Genomic DNA, 21,252 nt, shown 5'->3' with positions numbered 1-21,252 from the left:
GTGGCTCATTTTAATAGTAATAAAAATGCAAATTCACAATATAGAATATTGACTTATAGACCAGGTGATGGTAAATTCCCCTAAATCCCAGGCCAGCTCTCATCCAGTTTACCTTTGGGTGACCTTACCAGAGTTCCTCAGTTTGCGGTTCCTGAAGACAGAGATTATGACCAGCAGGTTTCCCAGAACGTCCACCACCGTGGTGAAGATCAAAACACTGGCCAAGATGCCAATGACCCAGGCGGGGCGGGCGGTGCCCTCGGGGGCCAGGGCGCGCTCCAGCTGCCCTAGCCGTGGCTCTGTCCGGTTCTTTATGAGGGTTATTGCGTCCGGCATCGCAGCACCAAGCTGCTTCCAGGTCCCAGCTGTGCTCTTAAGTCCCGCAGGTGATGTGGGAGCCGGTGTGTCGTAGCTGAAACATGGAGCTCCCCTTCCTTGAGTCCCCCGAGTCCCACAGGTAAAAAGTCTGCTACTTAAAGGCGATAATTACTCGCGGGGATGACCACGTGTGACGCACGGACCTACCTACACGCTGGTTCTCCTCACATCTTGGCACCAAAGTCGTCCATCCATGTGCCACATACGCGCGGACACCGCGGCGTCAAACCCGCAACTCCAGTCGGGAATATACATGTAAATGTGTGCGTAAAATGTAGGGAGTAAAAGTAGGTGCTCATTTGCTAAGCTTTTCTTCCTTTCATTGCGCATCGGGTTGAGAGTCTGCCCACAATATTGGAAGAAAAAAAATCTACAAAAAAAGGACTCATAAATGATTCATTAATTCTTAACTATCGTTTATCTAAATTTTTAAAAAAGCGACATTTGGTCCCAGGCTTATCGTCCTCTTCCACGCGCTGGACTACGACGCAACTGGCGGTATGCGCTGTGGCGAAATCTGGATCAGTAGCTTCTGAAGCCCCACATCTGCATGTGTAGAAAATCCACGTCCTCCTCATGAGGAGGACGTTGGCTCCTCTTCCCAGACGGGGCTCTCTGTCTTCTCTCTGTTCTCTCTGCATGTGTGTCTGCCCGTCCCCGTTTCCCTCTGCGCTCCCTGTCATTTACCGTTCCTCTTCATCTCTCGCTCTGCGTGCAAACAGAGACTTTCCCCAGATTCCGCCCCCCTTCCCCCCGCGTGACCTCCGCCGAATTCTGCGTGGATGGCTCGGAGGAGCTCTCACAGCGGCTGGTCTGCACGGGGAGTCCAATCACCTGTGGGCTGGAGGACATCAGTGAAACGAAATAAATGTTCCTGTTCACACACTTTTTTTATGCTTTCATTTCTTTTATTTATTTAGAGTTGCTCTAAGAGAAAATACTGTAAATTATATTTTAATAGATATCAGTTAAAGCATGATCGTGGGCAGAAATAAAAGGAAAATCTGCTTTTGAGTAAAAAAATAAAATAATCAGCAATGTGTGGATCTCTCCATCAGGGTGTCATTTGTGGGATGGAGTAGTTGTGCCCAACACTGTCACAACAAGTGGAAACAGCAGTTTAATCCTATTCATGCCTAACAAGCGTGAATAACTGGTGGCAGCAGTGCGGTCAAACTTTCTGTCCAGTCCACCGGATTCGAAGTTATCAATACTGTCAGTGGTGACACAATGAGGCCAACCCTAGCGCTTCTTTTTTTCTTTTCTTTTTTTTTGAACTGCTGGGCTGCACGGATGCCCTCAAGCATTGTGTGTGTCTGGAACATATCAGAGCTGGCCAGTGTCAGTCTTAAGGTTGAGTTCAACAGGCCCGCAGGTATGGTCAAAAGACAGGCAGATACCCTCACATACACTGCTTTCTTCTCTAAAGATATCCTGGGGTACAACGATTAATCAAGTTAATTTATTTGTATTACCATCCAACCAGATCGATTTGTCTGAGCCAAGTTGTTAATCGAATCGATCTATACCATTATAAAATCGTTTCAAAATTAAATAACTAATATAAATATAAATAAATAATATTAGAAAATACTATTTGGATTGAGGCACAGTGTTTATTTTACAATAACGGAAAACACATGTGATGGCAGCAAAAAATGATCAAAACATAATTACAGTCTAATGTTTGAAAACACTTTAAATTTTGAAATGTTGTGACCATGCAATGTGGTATAAAGATCTAATAATCTTCAGTTTGTATCATATTGATGTGGAAAAACAAGTGTGATGAGCTTTAAGAAATTAAAGTGTGAATGGATTTTCCATTCATTCTTATTTATTTGTTTGTTTGTACCCATATTTAATTTAATTCATTTTAGATCAGTGAATTGGATCGTTCAAAAGAAACCAATATTCACTATGAATCGTATCGGCAACCACAAATTATGATATGAATCGAATCGTTGTTAAAAAAAATGGTGGCACCCGTAAAACCCACTTACAAGTGAGGATTCATAATAACACCATGCACCAGGGGAAATCACTTGATGCCAACCTAAGCCGGCTAATTGAAAAATCTCTGAGAAAATTGTGCTTTCTGTGGTGGACGTGCTGAATGTACAGCCAGGGGTCTTCTTTTGGGCAACTTTCATCAATCCTAAGCCCCCACCTGCGATGGAATCTAATAATGTTGGGAACTGAGTGAGTATGAATTATTTTCTGAGTGCTGCAACTGTGTTTTCACATCATCAACTCCAAAAGGTAGGAAAGCAGCTGCTCCATATGGCCAAGTCCTTGGTGCTGTTTTCACCATGGACAATATGGTTTATTAATATTGATAACTCTTTGCTAAGTCCAGCTACTGGCCCACAGAGTATTGTTGAGTCACCACATGGCAGAAAAAGAGAAAACGTCTCGAAAGCAAACCACAGGGAAAACAAAGCATGCACTTCAGGCACTTATTGCATTTTGTTTCTCCAGACTGTAAGAATAAAGTAAAAGGACAGTTTTTTTATGTTTTCCACATGCAATCTATTACGGTACTCTTTTTTTGCTTTGCCAACATTATAATAAAAAAGCCTATTAAAAAAACACAATTCCCATTCTCGATCATCTTTTGATCTATTGTAAAGGTGTTCCCAGTGGTCTGTGTCATTTTTTAAAGACATATGTTTCTACAGAGCGGCGGTAGATCACTAAATTCTCTTCTGAGTTGTGGGTGGAACTGTGTGTGGAGAAACCCCATTTGTAAAATTCATTTAATAATTCATATTGTAAAAAAAAATCCATGTGCTGTTTAGAGGTCCACAACATTTCGTCCTAAAAGAGCCATTTGGTCCAGTTTCTTACCCATCAAAACCCAACAAGAGCCGCACAGTCCCACTTTTTTGTTTAGAAAAATACAATTTATTATAATTTAGTGGCTATCAAGCCATTCCTTTATAAAAAAAATTACAATATTAAATCATCAGTGCTATATTTACATATACTACTACTATTATATTTTTGACAGAAGTATACAATTTCCCTTTCAAAATAAAATATTACCTGTGTCATTTAACATCCTGCTACAAAAAAGTTGCTATTATACTTGCAGAACGTTGTCTCTTAACTGCAACTAGACATACGGTAAGAACTTTCTGACAATAGATCAAACTTTTTACCATTATTTTTCCTTAGCTGATGTGTGCATTTTAAAGGAATGGTAAAGCTCTTAATGCCTCTTAAGTTTAATGTCAGCAGTGGTTAGATAATAATACAATCATATTTACTCATATAAGATTAACTCAGGTTCAAAGTAAAAAAATAAAAGACAATATATACTAATAGTTCTATTTTTTATTCAAATCGTTTGCATTTTTCTTCAACGTCAAAGCCACAATAAGATGATGGAGTTGCATGTGGCTCTAGAGCCTCAGATTGCAGACCCTTCGTCAAAGTGCCATTGGGGAGATTTTTGTTGTTAGATTTTCTTTGCTTTTTCCTTTGCAATCCCTAAGTTAAAATTGAACCGGTTAGTTCAAAAGGGGCTCCATTTTCTTCAAAATAGAGATATTATATGTTCTATGGTATTCAAGGGATAAACTATCTTATTATGCGCAAAAAAGTCCCAAGTCCGTTGTAATGTATTGACTATGCTTGACATTTAAAATGCATTAAGAGCAAAATTCCTGGACTTGGGCCTCTCTTGCATGGGTTTAGCTTTTTCCCATAGATGGCAGCACTAGTTATCCAATATGGCAGCCCCCCTGTTTAATTCAAGAAGGGTCCAAGTCCAGAGATTTTAGTTTGCTAGTCCTCTGAAATTATAAAAGTGAGGTGCTTCATATTATAGCATTTGTAAGCTATGAACTGGTGCTAAATCGGGGTAAAGTATTAATCATTTGGTGTAGCCTCCCTTTAAGCTATGCAATTAAAATCATTTCCTGGAAAAACAAACCTCTTGGACTTGGGCCCCTTTTGAACTAACAGATTCAATTGTGTTCCTGTAATCCTATAGTAAAAGTCTAATGCTATATTAGAATTTTTTCCATATTTACTGTAGTAACAGATAAACATAAGCAAAATTAACACCAGGAGCCACACTCTATACACAAGCAATTTAAAAATGAAACCATCAAAGTAACAATAAATAATAAAAAATATTCGAACGGCATGAACATTCAATGTAGTTCATTCATAGCTTTGGAGGGAGAAAAAAAATCACCATCCTAAAAAGATTTTTAAAAGAAAAGGGGGAATTGAATGTTCACAGAGATACAGCTGGAAGCATCGTTTGCAAGTTCAAAGTTAGAGAACCGGTGGTGAACTTTCTGAACAGGGCAATCAGAGAGAGGAAGCTATCAATAGCTGCCACTAGATTCCAGAAGAGGCAGGTGATCAAAGACCCTGAAGTGACTGCAAAAGAGCTGCAGCGAGATTTGGTGTTGAGAGGCACTAAAGTTTTAGTTCACATTAAGGTGCGTTCCAAATGCTGTGGGCTGCAAAGTCAAACTCCAAGATATATGTGACTGCGTTGCTTAACAAAATAATCATAAATAAGACCAGAGATTTTTCAATGTTTTTTTAAGCTAATGCAAAAACCTTAAAATCTTCAGTCTTTAGATTTAGGAAATTAGTGGACAAGAAGGAACAAAGTTCCCTGCCTTTAGTAAAGCATTTAGTAAAACATTAACATTGTTTTAAACATTTTTTTTTGTTCTGGTGACATTTCACTCATGAAGTTCAATGAATTGCTTAAAATCTTAGTAGGAAAAAATTGCATTGCATAGCATCAGAAGCCTTTGCCCATAGGGCTTCCAAAATTTGAGTAAAGTTGAGAGCAACTGATGTGTAACAGTGCAACATTAAGTTTTAATAAAGCTTTTATGTAGTGGGTGAGTAACTTCACAGTTGAAACCAACGACTGTAAATGAGAAATGGACTGATGTTCCAAACACGAAGTACCCGCTGGTACCAAGAAGCCAAAATCCCGTAAACTTCTATAGAGAAATAAACAGCGATTATTTAGTCATTCTGTTTGTCAGAATAACCATTCTTGCTCTGCTAACCTTTTTTTTAACTTGTTTTTGCTAACCTTGTTTTTACCCCATATTCTTTCTTTATTGCAAGGTTTTCAAGTTATAAACTGCCCAATCAGATGCCTCAATAAAAGTATGTGGGCCCCCACATTGAATGTTTGAAACATTTGATTGACAGATTCTCTCAAACCCACTTTGAAGTGGTAGGGATATGGAATTCCAACAAGCTCACTCCCGATTGGCGGGATTGGTTGCCATAGAAACTCTGACTCAGAATGTCAAAGACCAACTACTGCTCACTGACGTCATCTGGCTCCAAAATGGTGGAGTCCATATCATGAAAATTAGCAAATGAATTGAATTGGAAAATAAGTCATTGGCAATGTCTGAATTCCCTCCCAACTCCCTAACGTCTAAAAAACGATATAGTGCGGGTCTATGTAGTGCAATAAATAAAATTGAACATTTTACAGAGATTATTTATGAATCCACTGTTTTCTGATGACGACAACTTGGGATAAAAAAAATTAAAATAAATTGTTTTGACAAAACATGTTCTAATACAATGCATCGTGGTTTATATTTGGAATTTTGTCATCATTGATAGACACTGGTTTTTCGCAGACTTCTGGGAAATTTCAGGGCACTAAATTTTTCTTATCATAGATTCAGACAGCACTACAGAATGGCAAACGCACTACTCTATATTGTGAGTAGTAAAGGAATTCCGACAACTATTTTCTACGGGTAAAGTCACACTCACTTGGTCTAGTTATATACAGTCATAATAACCTTTACAAACGCTTAAAAAGCAGTTGTCTCATTTGGTTGCATAGTAATGTAATTGCTCATTAGTTGTTTTTAGTTGGTAAAACTTCTTAAAATTGTTTATTGCAAGCAAAAAAACCTGGAACAGCTGATCCAACATTGCAGCTTTAAAAAAAAATGCTGTGCACTATTTATTTCTTTACCCACGTTTACATTCATGGGGAGCAGCATTATCTTACTCTTGTCCAATTGTATTTGCATTAAAGGTGGCAAACATTATAGGTGGCATACAGTAAAATGGAGTTCAGCTTTATTTATGGAACCGCCTATCCATTTTCTGCATCTGCCTCATTCAGCTCCGGGTCATGGGAGCAGCTTTTACTGGGTGAAAGGCAGGGCTCTCAGAGACAACAACAACAACAACAACAACTGTGTACACTCATTCCTGCACATAGCCTATCCATCACATCATGATTTTTTTTTTCAGATTACGACAGGAAATGTTGAAAATCAGGGAGTGTATGAACAAAATCACAATTCTGTACAGAAACACCACTTGAATTTGAACCAGGTCCTTGTTTCTGTGAGGCAGCAGCATCAGTGTACAGCCTGTCATGTAAAAAAGTTAGTAAATCAGAATTTTTTTTTCTTTCTATATTTGAAAAGTTTCATAGACTTCTATTAAAATGCAAAACATTACATATCTGCATTTACTTTTTGTATTTTCTATCTATTTTTGTGTGTTTTCGGCTTATTTAGAATAGTATTGGGTCTTGTGGATTTTTTATTTTTTATTTTCCTGGTTCATGACATTTGATTCATGGTAGTAGCTGTTAGTGGGTCCCAAACACACACACACAAAAAACAAGCAAAAAGGTTCAGATGTAATCCGGATTTGAATTTATGTCACTAGATTACTGTGGTGTGCAGCAGCAATGCCAAACCTGGCACTAGAACTAAGATTTAGAAGGGGAGTGTTAGATATGCTTCACATGATGTCGGTAACAATGCTCAGTAAATAAATGATTGTTGACTGACCCAACTCCACAGTTTCCTCTTTGCTATGAAGTTGTAATGTTTTGATTGTTGAGTCATCTCTGTGATGGTTTACAACGAGCCTTTCTCTCCCTTACAGTTAATAATAAAAATCATGGTAACTTAAGCACATCTAGATTGTTATTCTGCTGGCAAGCATAAACCCCCCTGATGATCAAAGCACAGCGTAGAACTAACCTCTTGAGCTAAATCAGATCTCAGCAATCTCGAGGGTGACAGTGTACCAATTTCTTTAGAGCCAAAGGAGATAACAAGCTGAGCTCGGAGGCCCACGATTCTGCCGAATCGCTCTGCAGTATGTTGATCCGTCATTCTGTCTCACCCTTGTTTAAAGCAGCCTTTGTTTACAACATAAGAACAAACTAGGAAGCTTTTTTTCTTTTGTTTTGTTTTTTTAAAAGGCAGAAAGTTTGAAGGCTGCCGTCAAATCAGGGTCTAACATTAGGTAAAATAAAGATTGTCCAGAATATCATATTCAGCCTTTTTCTTGTGTAGTTGAGTGAAACTGTATAATCCTAAACTCAAACTCAAACTTTATTTATTTATATAGCGCCTTTCATTTCAGTTAAAAACACAAAGCGCTTAACATAAAAGCAGATAAAACAGTCAAAAAACCCGAATATTGTTAAAAACAGCAAACAAAGGACAATCACACAAAGATGGGACCCCTCCCTCACCACCCCCCATGCCACCCACACCTACACCCCACCCACCCGCCCAGTTCCCCCAGTGGAACCCTGAACAGAAACAAAGAACTGCAGCTAAAAGAAGGTCTGGCTTGGTACTGCTGTGAGGAAACGATATGATATGATGGGGATCCATTTATTCCAAGGCCCAGCCCGACCACAGGGGTCACTACCACAGCGCCCGCCCAGCACAGAGCAGCCCAGGGCCCACTCCATGGCTATTAGACCACAGAGCGGGACCCCAGCCCGCCCAACCAGAATGGGCACCGCAGCAATAGCACCCCCTACAGGTCAAGCCGGTGGTGCCCCAGAAAAATGGTCTGGCTTGGTACTGAAACTCCAGTGTTTCCTCTTTGGGAGGAAACACTGGAGTTAAAAACATCAGAATAAAAATTATCATAAAATAACAACACTAAAAATAGAAAACAAGATAAAAAATAAAATAAGATTTAAATATTTTAGTATTTAAAAAATAAAATACGTAAAACTGATTAAAACATAACCTACGTATCATTGGTAAAATAACAATAAAAAGAATAGTATATTAAAAACAGAGATAATAATAGTCCTTACAAATAAATAAATGAATAAAATCCTAATCTAACACATGCTACACAGTTTGATTTAATTACAAGAATTTAATGTATAATCATAATCAAAAGCAATTTATGCATTTTTGATAAATAAAAAAATGTAAGAAATGGCTTAAAAGTACAAGGTTTACTTTTCTGACTCTTACATAGCACTTTTACAGGCATATGTCAGCAGATTGACTCAGTAATAATCTCTCCGAACAGCATGGGGAGGGCTGTGAGTGGATGGGTCTGGTACACAGCTTCCTTCAGACATGGGTACGGCAGATTTCTCATGCAAATTTATATATATTTTAGACATGTATACGGATGTCCTCCTTTCTGAAATATATATATATATATATATATATATATATATATATATATATATATATATATATATATATATATATATATATGTATGTATAATACTGTTTTCTTTATACATTGCCGGTACAATTTGCAATGTCTTTGTGAAAGAATTGCTAAAAAAGAGAAAGAAGTGCCACTTTTTTCTTCATGGTCACTTTGTACTCTTTGAGCATTGCACACGCATGTTTGCACGCATGCATGTTTGCTGTCACTGGCAGATGTTGGGCACATAGATTAGGTTTGGCCGCATGTGTAATCCTGGTGTTACTGAGAACAGCTTGGTTTTATAATCACCCACATTGCCCCCCTTCAATAACCCAAGAACTAGGAAATAGTAATCTCCCATACTTTTCCCATTTCTCTACTCATCCTTTGCTTTTCTCAGATGATTTATCCTTCAATCCCCCCCCCACATCCTTTATGTAACACTCCTTCGTCTGTCTGTCCTTTCCTCCTCTGTGCAGTCAGAGCAGGAGGAAAGTCATTGAGAAAAATGGAGCAGAGGAGAAGAAAAATAAAAGGTGGGTAGACATAGGTTTAATGTGGCTTAGCTGACTATGGTGTAAATGCCAGTTGGTCAAATAAAAAAGCCAAAACAGCCAGAGTAACTGCCTGGTTTTTGTCTGTCTTCTCACAAAAGTCACACAATGTGTGAATTAAATTAAACATGCAATCATTAAACTAAAGACCCCATAAAGCTATTTGGAAAAAAAAGTTTGCCCTTTCATAATACGGCGGGATCTTTTCTTTTCTAAACATGCAAATTATCTTTTTTATAGTGGTGAAGCAAAATCTTAAGTGCAAAACTTAAAATAGTCACAGACTCAGTGCAGAGAAATAACATAAATGGTAAAAATTCATGGAAGGCAAGCACTCTACCTGTAGTATTTTATCAAACAATATAAAAGCTCAGCTCATCATTCAACTTGAAAAATTATTTTTCCTCTATAGCCATCTGCATAGCTACAGATGGCAGCAATAGAGAAAATACAAATTCAGGTGATCGAAGCACACCTTTTTTTTGGGCTTGAAAGTAGTGTAGATATCCTGGAATATCTCTTGCAGAGACAATTTTGGTGATTTTACACTGCAGAGCATACATCAATACCAAGCTGAGCAATTTCATTTCCACATGTTTGTACTTGTAGCTGTTCCTACAGGGGAAGACAACAGAGATGGAGCAAGTCAGCCAACATTTAACCAAGCCCTATTTCTGCCTGACAGAGGCAGGTAGAGCATCCAGAACTGGTAGTTGGACTGGAAAAAAAACATAAATACTCTACTAAGAATGCACTTGAGTGAGAGTAAAGGGTGACTTGTTATAAAAGTTATTTGAGTATAGTACAGTATTTGAGGTATTTGCCACACTATAGGACAACTTCAATTATAAGGCACACTGTCAATTAATGGTCTATTTTTGGACTTTTTTGGAACGGCACCAAACTATAAGGTGCATTAAGAGAGATAAAAAAACCCAAAAAAAAAACGGTATATATATATATATATATATATATATATATATATATATATATATATATATATATCACCACATATATATATATATATATATACCGGTTTTTTTGGGGTTTTTATATATATATATATATATATATATATATATATATATATATATATATATATATATATATATATATATATATATATATATATATATATATATGTGGTGATGCTATAAGGTGATGCTCTGTCCCCACTGCTGTTCTGCATAGGTCTGAACCCCCTCAGCCAAATAATCAACAATACTGGCTATGGATACCGACTCAGAAATGGGGCCAACATCAGTCACCTCCTATACATGGATGACATCAAGCTATATGCTAAGAGCGAGCGTGACATTGACTCCCTGATCCACACCACCAGGATCTACAGTACTGACATTGGGATGTCATTCGGGCTCGAGAAATGCAGCCGGATGGTGACAAAGAGAGGCAAGGTAGTCCACACAGGAGGGGTTTCACTCCCAGAAGGAACAATAGCAGACATCGAAGACAGTTACAAGTACCTTGGAATTCCTCAGGCAAATGGCAACCTGGAGCAGGCAACAAGGAAAGCTGCAACAGCTAAATACCTCCAACGAGTAAGGCAAGTCCTGAGAAGCCAGCTCAATGGCAAAAATAAGACCTGGGCAATAAACAGCTACGCACTGCCAGTTCTCAGATACCCTGCAGGAATAATAAGATGGCCAAAAGAAGAGATACAGACCACGGATGTTAAAACACGAAAGCTCCTCACCATGCATGGAGGGTTCCATCCCAAATCCAGCACCCTGAGACTGTATGCTAGCCGCAAGGAAGGAGGCCGAGGACTAGTGAGTGTAGAAGCCACTATCCAGGATGAAACATCCAAGATGCACGAGTACATCAAGCTCAAGGCCCCAAATGACAGTGTGCTCAGTGAATCTCTCAGGCAATGGAGAGCAGAGGATACAGTGCTGGAGGACAGATCCTCATGGGAGGACAAACCCCTGCATGGGATGTACCACCGGACCATAACTGAAGTGGCTGATATCAAGAAGTCCTACCAATGGCTAGAAAGGGCTGGCCTACAGGACAGCACTGAAGCGCTCATCCTGGCAGCCCAGGAACAAGCCCTGAACACCAGAGCGATAGAGGCTCAGATCTACCACACCAGACAAGACCCAAGGTGTAGGCTGTGCAAAGAGGCGCCTGAAACAATCCAGCACATAACTGCAGGATGTAAGATGCTGGCAGGTAAAGCACACATGGAGCGCCACAATCAAGTGGCTGGAATAATATACAGGAACATGTGTGCAGAATATGAACTGGAAACCCCAAGGTCAAAATGGGAAACACCTCCGAAGGTTGTAGAGAATGAGAGGGCAAAGATCCTGTGGGACTTCCAGATCCAGACTGATAGGATGGTAATGGCAAACCAACCAGACATTGTAATGGCGGATAAAGAACAGAGGAAAGCCGTTGTGGTGGATGTGGCAGTACCAAGCGATGGGAACATCAGGAAGGAGGAACATGAGAAACTGGAGAAATACCAGGGACTCAGAGAAGAACTGGAGAAAGCATGGAAAGGGAAGGTGACAGTGGTGCCTGTGGTAATTGGAGCACTCGGGGCAGTAACCCCCAAGCTGGAAGAGTGGCTACAACAGATACCTGGAAAGACCTCAGACCTCTCAGTCCAGAAAAGCGCAGTGCTAGGAACAGCTAAGATACTGCACAGGACCCTCAAGCTCCCAGGCCTCTGGTAGAGGACCCGAGCTTGGAGGAGAAACCACCCGCGGAGGGTGAGAGGGGCGATTTTTTTTTTTTTTATATATATATCGTACTTTTTTTATGTGTGTGTGTATTTTTTACTCAAAAATTGGTATTTATACATGTATGTTTATAAACTGAAATATTTGGCTAATTACTGCTACATACAATACTTATTCCTATTAATAAAGATTGTTCATGTCAACCTTAGAAATGCAAGTTACTCAAACAAATGTAACCAAGTGGATGTAATGTTTCTACCCACCCCCAATTGACACAAACCATTAAGAACAAGAAGACATTTTATGCTTCACTCAAACATTCTAAAAAAAAAAAATGTAAAGCTGTGAGGATTGTGCACTGAATTTTAGTGTTTCTGTCCTCTTTTTTGGTCATTTTTTTGTTTTGAGTTGTCCCCCTGTTTGTCACACCAGGTTAATGTTCATAATCATCTCAGCTGTTTTCATTTTTATTAATTACTCTCAGTATGTCTGGTTATCCAGCACTTTGTTGTCAGAATATCTGCTTTGTCACCTTTTTTTTTTCTCTCCATGGGCTTTGTCATGTTTGTGTCTGTTTTTTTAAATGTTTATGTTTTTGCCACAAAGTCTGGTTGCCTGCATATTGGGTCGTATACCAACAGTTGAAGGTAGTAGGTTCAGCTGGTGGTAGTAAAGAAAAATGACACAACAGTTTGCAGATGTATGAATGAATTCAAATATTTCTACGTGTTTTGTCTCAAATCTAAAATGCCAACTTTTGAGCATAGTATTTTTGTTTAAAAATGCTTAAAAGTAAGCACATGCACATTTTCAGTAAAATAATTTCACTACTGTTGTTTAAAAATATTATTTGGATATAATTGGCTATAAATTATTGGATTCAATATTGAGCTTTAAGTCACATTTCATTTAACAAAAATTTGTTTGGTTATTAGAACAGTATTCACATTACTGGTCTTTTTATATAAAAAGTGGAACTAACACTTTAATTACAAAAACTAATTAAAAAGCTGTTTTATTTTTATTTTTTTGCCAGACACACTACAAAAATACTTCATAGATTTAATAAACTGAATTTTTAGCAATAACATCTTGTTCCAGTTTGGCAAATCTAAGCCCTATTGGTTTTTTATAGGGCGTGATTGTGATTTACAAATGGATGCAACAGAATCCTTATCAAATCAGTGGCCAAAATCTGTTGCATGTGTGTAAAGTGTTGAAAGATTTGACTTTTTTTTTCCCCTTGGCTTTGTGAGAGGTTGGATGATGCACACAAACTGTGTGCATCTTCAACAGAAATCCACACCGTTCAGCCCAATCTAGAATAATTCTATTGTCAAATCCTCCATTTCTTTCATCATTCACTGCCAACGTTAGAGATGAACTGGCCTTAGCTTGTATTTTTTACAGGTGTTACAGGTACAAATGTCGCCAGTAGTCACACCCACAGGTAAAGTTAGAGAAAGGCTAGAAGAAAACTTCTGTGTCCAAAATGAACAGTGAAGCACAGATAATATTTTTGATATACAATATCTCAAGAAAAAAAGACTATTTTTTTGACCCAAAAGCCTACAGGCATGTTTGATCCCAAATTAAGCAACATTTTAGCATAATCACATCATGCCTACTGTCTTGGAGAGGTATTAAGTTTGCCATGAATTTATCTGACTCCCAGGATTTTCCAGAAGCAAATATGAGATTAGAAAACAAGATGATGTAAAGCATCAAATTTACATAAAAAGATTTGAAATGGTCCTGTCAAAGTCCAGAAATGAAGCCAAAAGAAGCTATTTAATTGCTAAGAGAGCCGTGTCTAAACACCAAAGAAAAGTTGTACAGAAGTGCCACGGAAACTGAATATTGAGAGACGCAGAAAATAAATAATTCAAGTTATTTCTTTGAAAAGTGAATCTGTGAGCTGAAAGACTGTGATCAGCAGTGTCCACACAATTCTCATGTTCCTTTTTTTGCTTCATTTGAAAAAACTACATTTACAATTAAAACTACCGGGATTGCTGTTATTTTGGAAGGGCACCTATGGCAAGTCAAGAAATAAAATATCTCTAAAATTGCTTAGGTCAACCTTCTGGTTGCACACAAGGACATTCTGACCAACCGCCTGACCCATCATAGAAATTTGATTCAGTATCTCATGCAGGATAAAAGAATTGCACTTCTTAATGAAGGAAGTTAATTCCATTCACTTTTAACCCTGTTTTGTTGATTCTGCTTTTTATCTAAAGCTTGTGACCTTGAAGGAAGGTAGAAATGGAGTTCATGGAAGAACCTGACAGCCTTACCTTTTAGTTTAGATCTGCCCTTCCTACAACATACCAGTCTGCATGACCACAGATAAAAATCTCATTTTCCCCCCAATTCTGAACATAATTATAAGTCGGTTGAACTCAAGTGGCCGGGATAGGCTCCGGCAGCCCCGTGACCCCGAAAGGGAAAAACGGTCAAGAAAATGAATGAATGAATGAATGAATGAACTCTGGGGGAGACTAAAATATTCCAATACAGACTAAAGACTATCTTTCAAAGTAAGAGTGATGAACTGGAACTTCCAGGGGCTGATTCTCCTCCTTGCAGGTCATTGCATATTAACCTAGTTAACATTCTGGAAACAGTCTCAGTTTATTTAAACAAAGTCAACAGGACCACATAGTTTGCAAAAAAGCATGACTTAATCAGTTTTGTTCACTCTGTGACCTCAACTTGGGTTAGTTTCCTTCACAGTTAGGCAGCATTGTTGTGAGTTAGTGTTATGTTTCCTGCTTTGCTTGTGATTCAGTTAAAGCTTTGCTCCCTGCATGTTTAGGTCTTTAGATTAAGTCAAAGCACACATCATACAGATTTATTTTTTCTCCTTAAAATTAGTCTTTATTTGTACGCACTTAATTTAAAGACATAAGGACTCATTGGAGATAAAGCATCATTTAAAATCCCCCCATGAATTTTTTTAAATAAAAACATTCCCAGTGGTGTTTTCATTATGATGGTGCAGTTTTAATTAAAATCCCACAACCTAAATGTCTTAAAGCCACATTTCATGTTTACCTGAAGTCTCTGTTCCCAAAATCTCTTCTACATGTCGTCACCATTGGTGCCGAGCTGAGTAGCCCCGCAATGTGTGGAAGGGCAAAACAAAAAGTGTGTACAAGACCCTGCTGTTTAATAGAATTACACACAAAAAATAACTTTGATAAGCCCATGAACAATACTTTGAACCACATCATAATTTTGGCCAAATTTCACCAGCAAGCAGCTATTTAGCCTACATTGCACCAAATGATGATGGTCAATGCACAGCTAGTTTTTGTTCTGTTTTTTTTTTTTTTTTGCTTTATTTTTCTATTTTAGGTACTATAATACTATTTCCAGAAATTTGATTTTTGTGTGTCCTTTGTATTCCTTACACAGGATAAAAAAGAAAAAAAAAGGAATTACCGGTAACAGTTTCCTTTCACTTTCAACTCATTTTCATCTCTGCTGGCTCTGTGACAGCCTGACAAAATGGGCAGTGTGTACTCTGTCTCTTGCCCGGCTGAGTAAACTTCATTTGGCGTGACCCTTTTAATAGGAGAAAGCAGGAATACTGTGGTTGTAAATGAATAACAGTGGGTGTGGTGCAACTCTGTTAACAGTTGATGAACTTCACTAATGTTATTCAAAAGAATGTGAAATTCAGGAATCATTCCTGTCTCCTGGCAGTGTGGAAGAACTGAAGAGGTCTATTGAAAAAGCAGTCAGTTATGCTCCATAAGGGTATCTATGTATCTCTCCTTATCTCCAGTGTGACTCATCGGGCTGACTATCCATTTATCATCCAAACACAAAGCAGGGGATCTTGCTCTTCTAACCCACAAACATGATGCTTTCAGCTAATGCACTGTTTGTTTGTTTTTGTTGTTTGTTTGCTTTTTTGCTAGGTCATTTTCTTTAAACGTAATAACTTTATTTCTTTCCTTGGGGAGTTTGTCGGCTGTAATTTGAGGGAAAGGGACTAGAAAATGGATTCCCTTTTTTATTATTTCACTGACAAAAGTTGTGCATTTGTAACCATTTCTCTATTGTTTCTGCATCTTTTTTTTTAACTTGAATCTTTTATATGCAAATTAGGGTAGTGTTTACACTTTGAGCAACCCAGAGTAAAAGTCTAAAGAGGATGTTTTCCTGAATACAACCAAATGTGCGCTTAATGAAAAGTTGGAAACTGTCATAGTGTGAGATGAAGCTCATATTTAATTTCTTCCTGAATTTTGAGTGAAATTGCCTTGATGTGCATTCCACTGGAAAAATGAAATATTCACAGAGCATTTTTCTACTTGTAACATTGTTTTTCACCTGCAAAATAATGTGAAGTGAAAACTAAAAACGGTATTTTTTGCAAATGATCTATACTTTTTTACTAATTTTTTTTATCACATTTAAAGAATTGTAATTTATTTGAAAAGTTTCTATACAAAATGTTTTTAATCCCCGATACAGAAAAACTACTATTCAAACACAGACACATGGTTAAATGAGCACTGTGCTGTATATAAAAAAAATAAATGAAACAAAAAGCACAAAGATAGTAGATACATTTATTCATCTAAATTCTGAGTCTGAGATAAAAGAGCATGATGAAAAGATTATGTAGAAATCCACTCAGATGTTTGACATTTATCCCATCAAAGCAATCAATGCCATCAATGATTTTGAATGGGGGTTATTAACAATTTGAGCACATACAAAATGTACCATGTTGTCCCAGGACATGCTTAGGCTTTTTTAAATAAATCTGGAGAAGGGGGAAGGGGCGGTTGAGAGGTGTGACGAGATTGAGCTAACAAGATTAAATATTTTAAAGAAATGATTTATGTTATGTTCAAACAGGTCTAACCGTCTAAGGAACATCAGGTGGATGTTCCGATTAGGAAAAAAAATCCCTTTCTGATTAAAATGCATCTGAGCACACCCCCACTATTTCCGATCTTTCTTCTCTGCCACCTGACATTCTTCAGAATCCAGCAGATGTGAAAGAGTCTAAGACGGAAGTGTGATGGTGGTGGTCAAGTACGGTGGCCCTGAAGTGCAAATCCCATCAACAAATCACTTTTTTTTTGCTGTTCTATATAAATATATATATTTATATTGTGTTATGAGTTCTAAAATGTTTTTTGTTTTGTTTTGTTTTTTTACTTGTCATTGTAATCTTTAATGTTTTTGCATTGAGTGATTTGTTAATATGATTAGCACTTCAGGGCCACTGTAGTCAAGCATAAACAAAATTGACAGTAATGTCGAAGAACAGACTCGTGGTGTGAAGCTCTGGGCATTTTCCTCGTACTCTTAAGCTTGCATAGTCTCATCATATTCCATGGAGACCCCATTTCCCTTCTTGCCGCGTGGAAGAGCAACATCAGGTGAGCTGGAAACTGTAAAGTGCCTGCATGTGTGAATGTGTTTGTCTGTGTTTTAGAATGACGGGCTCTGGGATGCTCTTCAGGGATTCACTTTGAGTGGGCCTGAATCAAAACAAGCAAGAAGATGACAAGATGGATCATTCTGGAGACCACCCACGCGATTGTTGACTCCAAGCCTGGTGATAGCCAAGCTTTGAAAATCTCCTATTTCCATTGGATGCTCTTCAAAGAGTCCCACTGTATCATTCCATTTAAATGATCTGCATTTAAAAACACATAATTGCTTCAACTTAACATTATTTGGTGCCCTTGAGTTTGATTACATGCTGTCATTTGTAGATAACGTGCACGTATGTTTGCTGCTCTCTCCTTTGAGGCGCATAATGTTTGCTGTTTACACATCAGATGTAAATATTTTTTCCTGCAACCTCAAGAGGTTATTTATCGGAGACGCATTTGCTTGCAGATATGCCATTCATGGTAAGTATCAGAGATAAACGGATGTTTGTCTATGATCATTACTAACTATAATTCAGAGAGCGGTTATTTAATTTGGCCGAATCCCAATCCACAGCTGCCCACGACCGCTGCCCTAAATGTATTTATGTACTCCAAATCCCCCAGAATGAGCGCTGTTTAACATGGATTTCATTTCCATTTGCCTTCCCTTTGTTGTGTGTGAACTGGGAGCATGGCAGAATTCACATTGTTATCAGTGAGCCAACCATGTGCACGTCCTGGGTGAGTGATTGTGTACTTCACGGTTGCATTTCCACATAATTCTCTAAGCCTTTTTAGCAACTTATTTCTTGGAGGTCATTTCCCGTGTTAACTCTGCTTACACAATAGGTTTACCTCTATCTAAAAGTCTAAACATAAAAATATACATAGACACACACAAAACACACTATGTACATTCAGTGCTGGAAGTTGTGTCGTTCATGTACAATGAGGTCCATTTCTGGAAAAAAAAAACAACAACGTTAGGCTAAGTGAAAAATACATAACTGTGATGTATGGGTTTAACCTCAAACAACAGTTATGAAATAAATATTCATAGAAAAATTGATTCCATACATATCAATCTCTGTTTATCTCAGGCACATCTCTCAGGATGCTTGTAAGATGTGGATGAAGAGTTCTCTACAAAATAACCTGGAGCCTGACTCAGAGACAATAATAAATTCATGTGCCAGCATGGCACAGCTGACTTCACAGAATGATTGTGTGTGGGTGTACGTCCGTATCTGTGTGATCTAAAGGGATGTTGCGTGAAAATACACAATGCCGGGTCTGTACATTGGTGCGATTCAAAAAGGAGACAGACTTCCACCAAATGCTTTGCTTCAGTGACTCTAAATAATAAATGTAAAAGCATCGATTCACAGCCAATCACGGCTTAGCCTTAAGGAGCACAGGTGGACGCATTAGGAGGACACATATTTCTTCATTTTAGAGATGATCCATGGAATTTATGATTAATTAGTGCTTGTTTACACCAGACTAAAACATGGGAATATTACATGTCCCTCTTCAATTTGTGTAGCACTAGAAAAGGTTTAGAAGCAGAATATCTCTTTTTCTGTAACTTGTAAAGGATACATAAAATCTATATATGTATATTTTCACAGTTTCATTTAAACTCGTCCCAGCCATCTGCCGGTTCAGATCCAGTTGAAGCCCTATTTGTCCGGGTTGCTCTTCTGGCTCTCAGCGACACCAAGTTCAGCAGTCTTTCCAGCTCATCCCCTGAACCTGATAAACTGCCAGAGCCAGGTCTGCCTTGATGCTCTTCCATTCCCCCCCAGTTGTCTGCCTCTAAATCCCAGGCCCTTAGAGGGGGCATGAGCTGAGCCGGGTGCAGATTGAGGCCCAGAGGGCTTGATGGGTATCCTTCATAAGCTCGGCGAGTAGGGGGAAGAGTGTCATAAAGACTCTCTGTGTCTTGCTCCTGGTCATGGCTGGACTCCCTGTATTCTTCGTAAACAGGCGAGGAGCTGTCTCCACTGCTGTCACCATCGTGCTGCTGCAGATCATCCCCGTGGACCTGCTGTGCCTCAGCATCTCTGCTCAGTCCTTTCACTTTGTGCCTTCTCTTGTCCTCTCTGTGCACGACGCCTTTCCTTCTCTCCCAATCACCAGAATGATTCCTCTCCCACTGAAAGGTCCTCGTCCTGTTCTCCTGGCATTGGTCTCTGCCGCCACCCACCATTCTGTTGTCCAGCTGTAAAGAGTGTGTGCTGCCTCCACGCCGGATGTTCTGTTGGACATCACTTATGTCGAAATGGGATCCGACCACTGGTGAATGTAGATGTGATGGAGATAGCCAACTTGATGTCTGACAGGACATTTCCCACTGGTATGCTGAAATGAAAAAATGTTTTTAGTAACATTTCAAAATAGGTATTTGAGTTAAGTTAGCAAGAATTAATGATGCAATGGTACAAGAAAGCCATCCTTTTATTGTAGACAAACTTCGATGAAAATCAGGTTTTCTGTGTTTCTAAAATGCTTTTGTGGCATTTTTCTGATGATGGAGGACATATGTAAAGAAAATTGAGATTAAAATTGCATTTCTAAATATTTCTTCAATCAAATCGTTGTGAATCAGTGGCAGACGAAAAAAGTGAAGCTTCGGCCCAGTTTCAATAAGGAACATCTACTTCCAGGTTCGCTGAGTTCTTGCGTCACTCACTCTACACGCTACTTATCGATTACATTTTCCCTCTAAATCAATAGCTAAATTCCCAGCCTTCAATTCTCAGCCAATACAAATCATATTTCTGCTTTTAAATTCATGGATGCTTATCTCTACATTGTAGACAGTTGCCAGCCATCCTCCACCCGGTTTTTCACCTGGAGATACCAATTCGTGGACTGGCCTCAACCACCATCAGCGTCTAGGCTCTAGGGTTTACCCAACGTTGTTTTGTGCTTCTCCCACCAGGATAAAGAGCCTAAAGAGCCTAATCGCCAAAAGACTATAGACTAAATCACGCTTTTTTTTGTATCACAAATAAATCTTTGTTATTCGCATTCCTAAGATTTGTCTGTATTGAAAGGCGGTTTGACAAAAAACATATATGTTGCATAGAAAATACAATGGGTGAGAGAGGATGTGAACAGAGAGCACTCAGCAACAAGAGGGGAGGGGGGGGGGGGGGGGCGTCCCGCACCAACGGTCCTGCCCACCATTCAGAGGCAAATTTCTAATGGACTACTGCATAAACTATGTACTAGAGAACATCACAGATTTTCTGAATTTTAGCTGAAAATGGCATAATCATAATTGAAAGACCACTGGGAATGCCTATTAAAAGGGCTCAAAAAATGATCAGAGTGGGTCTTTAAATATTGTAAATTATAGCTTATTCCTGTCGGAAGAGCACTAAGTTTACTTGTATCCCTAAATTGCGGGAAATTGCCAAAACAAAAACAAACAAAAAAAACTGTAGCATAAGCATTTTTAGCTTCTAACCACAAGTTCCGGTTTCCTCAATTTAATTTATTTTATTATATTTTGTATTATTGTTTGCACATGAGAGCATAAGACACAGAAGCTAAATTCCTTGTAAACGCGTTGTACTTAACCAATAAATCTGATTCTGATTTAAAGGTAAGCAAGAAAATTGAGTAAAGGCCCAAACACAACAATTCTGTGTCTGGAACTCACCACCTCCATCTAAACACAAACTTTTCTTTGGCTTTAATGAATTGGATGTGAATATTCTGACTTCTACT

The 21,252-nt window shown here is 38.5% G+C and overlaps 2 protein-coding genes across 8 annotated transcripts in view; both read right to left on the bottom strand.

Annotated features, from left to right (window-relative positions):
- Positions 1 to 1,090, bottom strand: part of mtnr1bb (melatonin receptor 1Bb) — a 54,311-nt gene extending 53,221 nt beyond the window's left edge. Inside the window, exon 1 of the mRNA XM_023962714.2 lies at positions 129 to 1,090. Within this exon, the coding sequence (XP_023818482.1) occupies positions 129 to 336 (208 nt within the window). The 5' untranslated portion in view covers positions 337 to 1,090. The remainder of the gene's footprint in view (positions 1 to 128) is intronic.
- A 15,585-nt stretch (positions 1,091 to 16,675) lies between these two features.
- Positions 16,676 to 21,252, bottom strand: part of fat3b (FAT atypical cadherin 3b) — a 73,944-nt gene continuing 69,367 nt past the window's right edge. For 4 of the 7 annotated variants that reach the window (XM_078931109.1, XM_023962741.2, XM_023962742.2 and 1 more), the window contains one exon: positions 16,676 to 19,875. In XM_078931109.1, the coding sequence (XP_078787235.1) occupies positions 19,145 to 19,875 (731 nt within the window). In that variant the 3' untranslated portion in view covers positions 16,676 to 19,144. The remainder of the gene's footprint in view (positions 19,876 to 21,252) is intronic. The other 3 variants (XM_020708814.3, XM_078931111.1, XR_013647600.1) reach the window with 2 other exon arrangements.

The sequence above is a fragment of the Oryzias latipes genome, chromosome 14, assembly GCF_053564925.1.
Source record: "Oryzias latipes strain Hd-rR chromosome 14, Olatipes_Hd-rR_3.1".
Lineage (NCBI taxonomy): Eukaryota > Metazoa > Chordata > Actinopteri > Beloniformes > Adrianichthyidae > Oryzias > Oryzias latipes.
The sequence above is the reverse complement of the archived record's forward strand: the minus strand, read 5'-3'. Positions and strand labels throughout refer to the sequence as shown.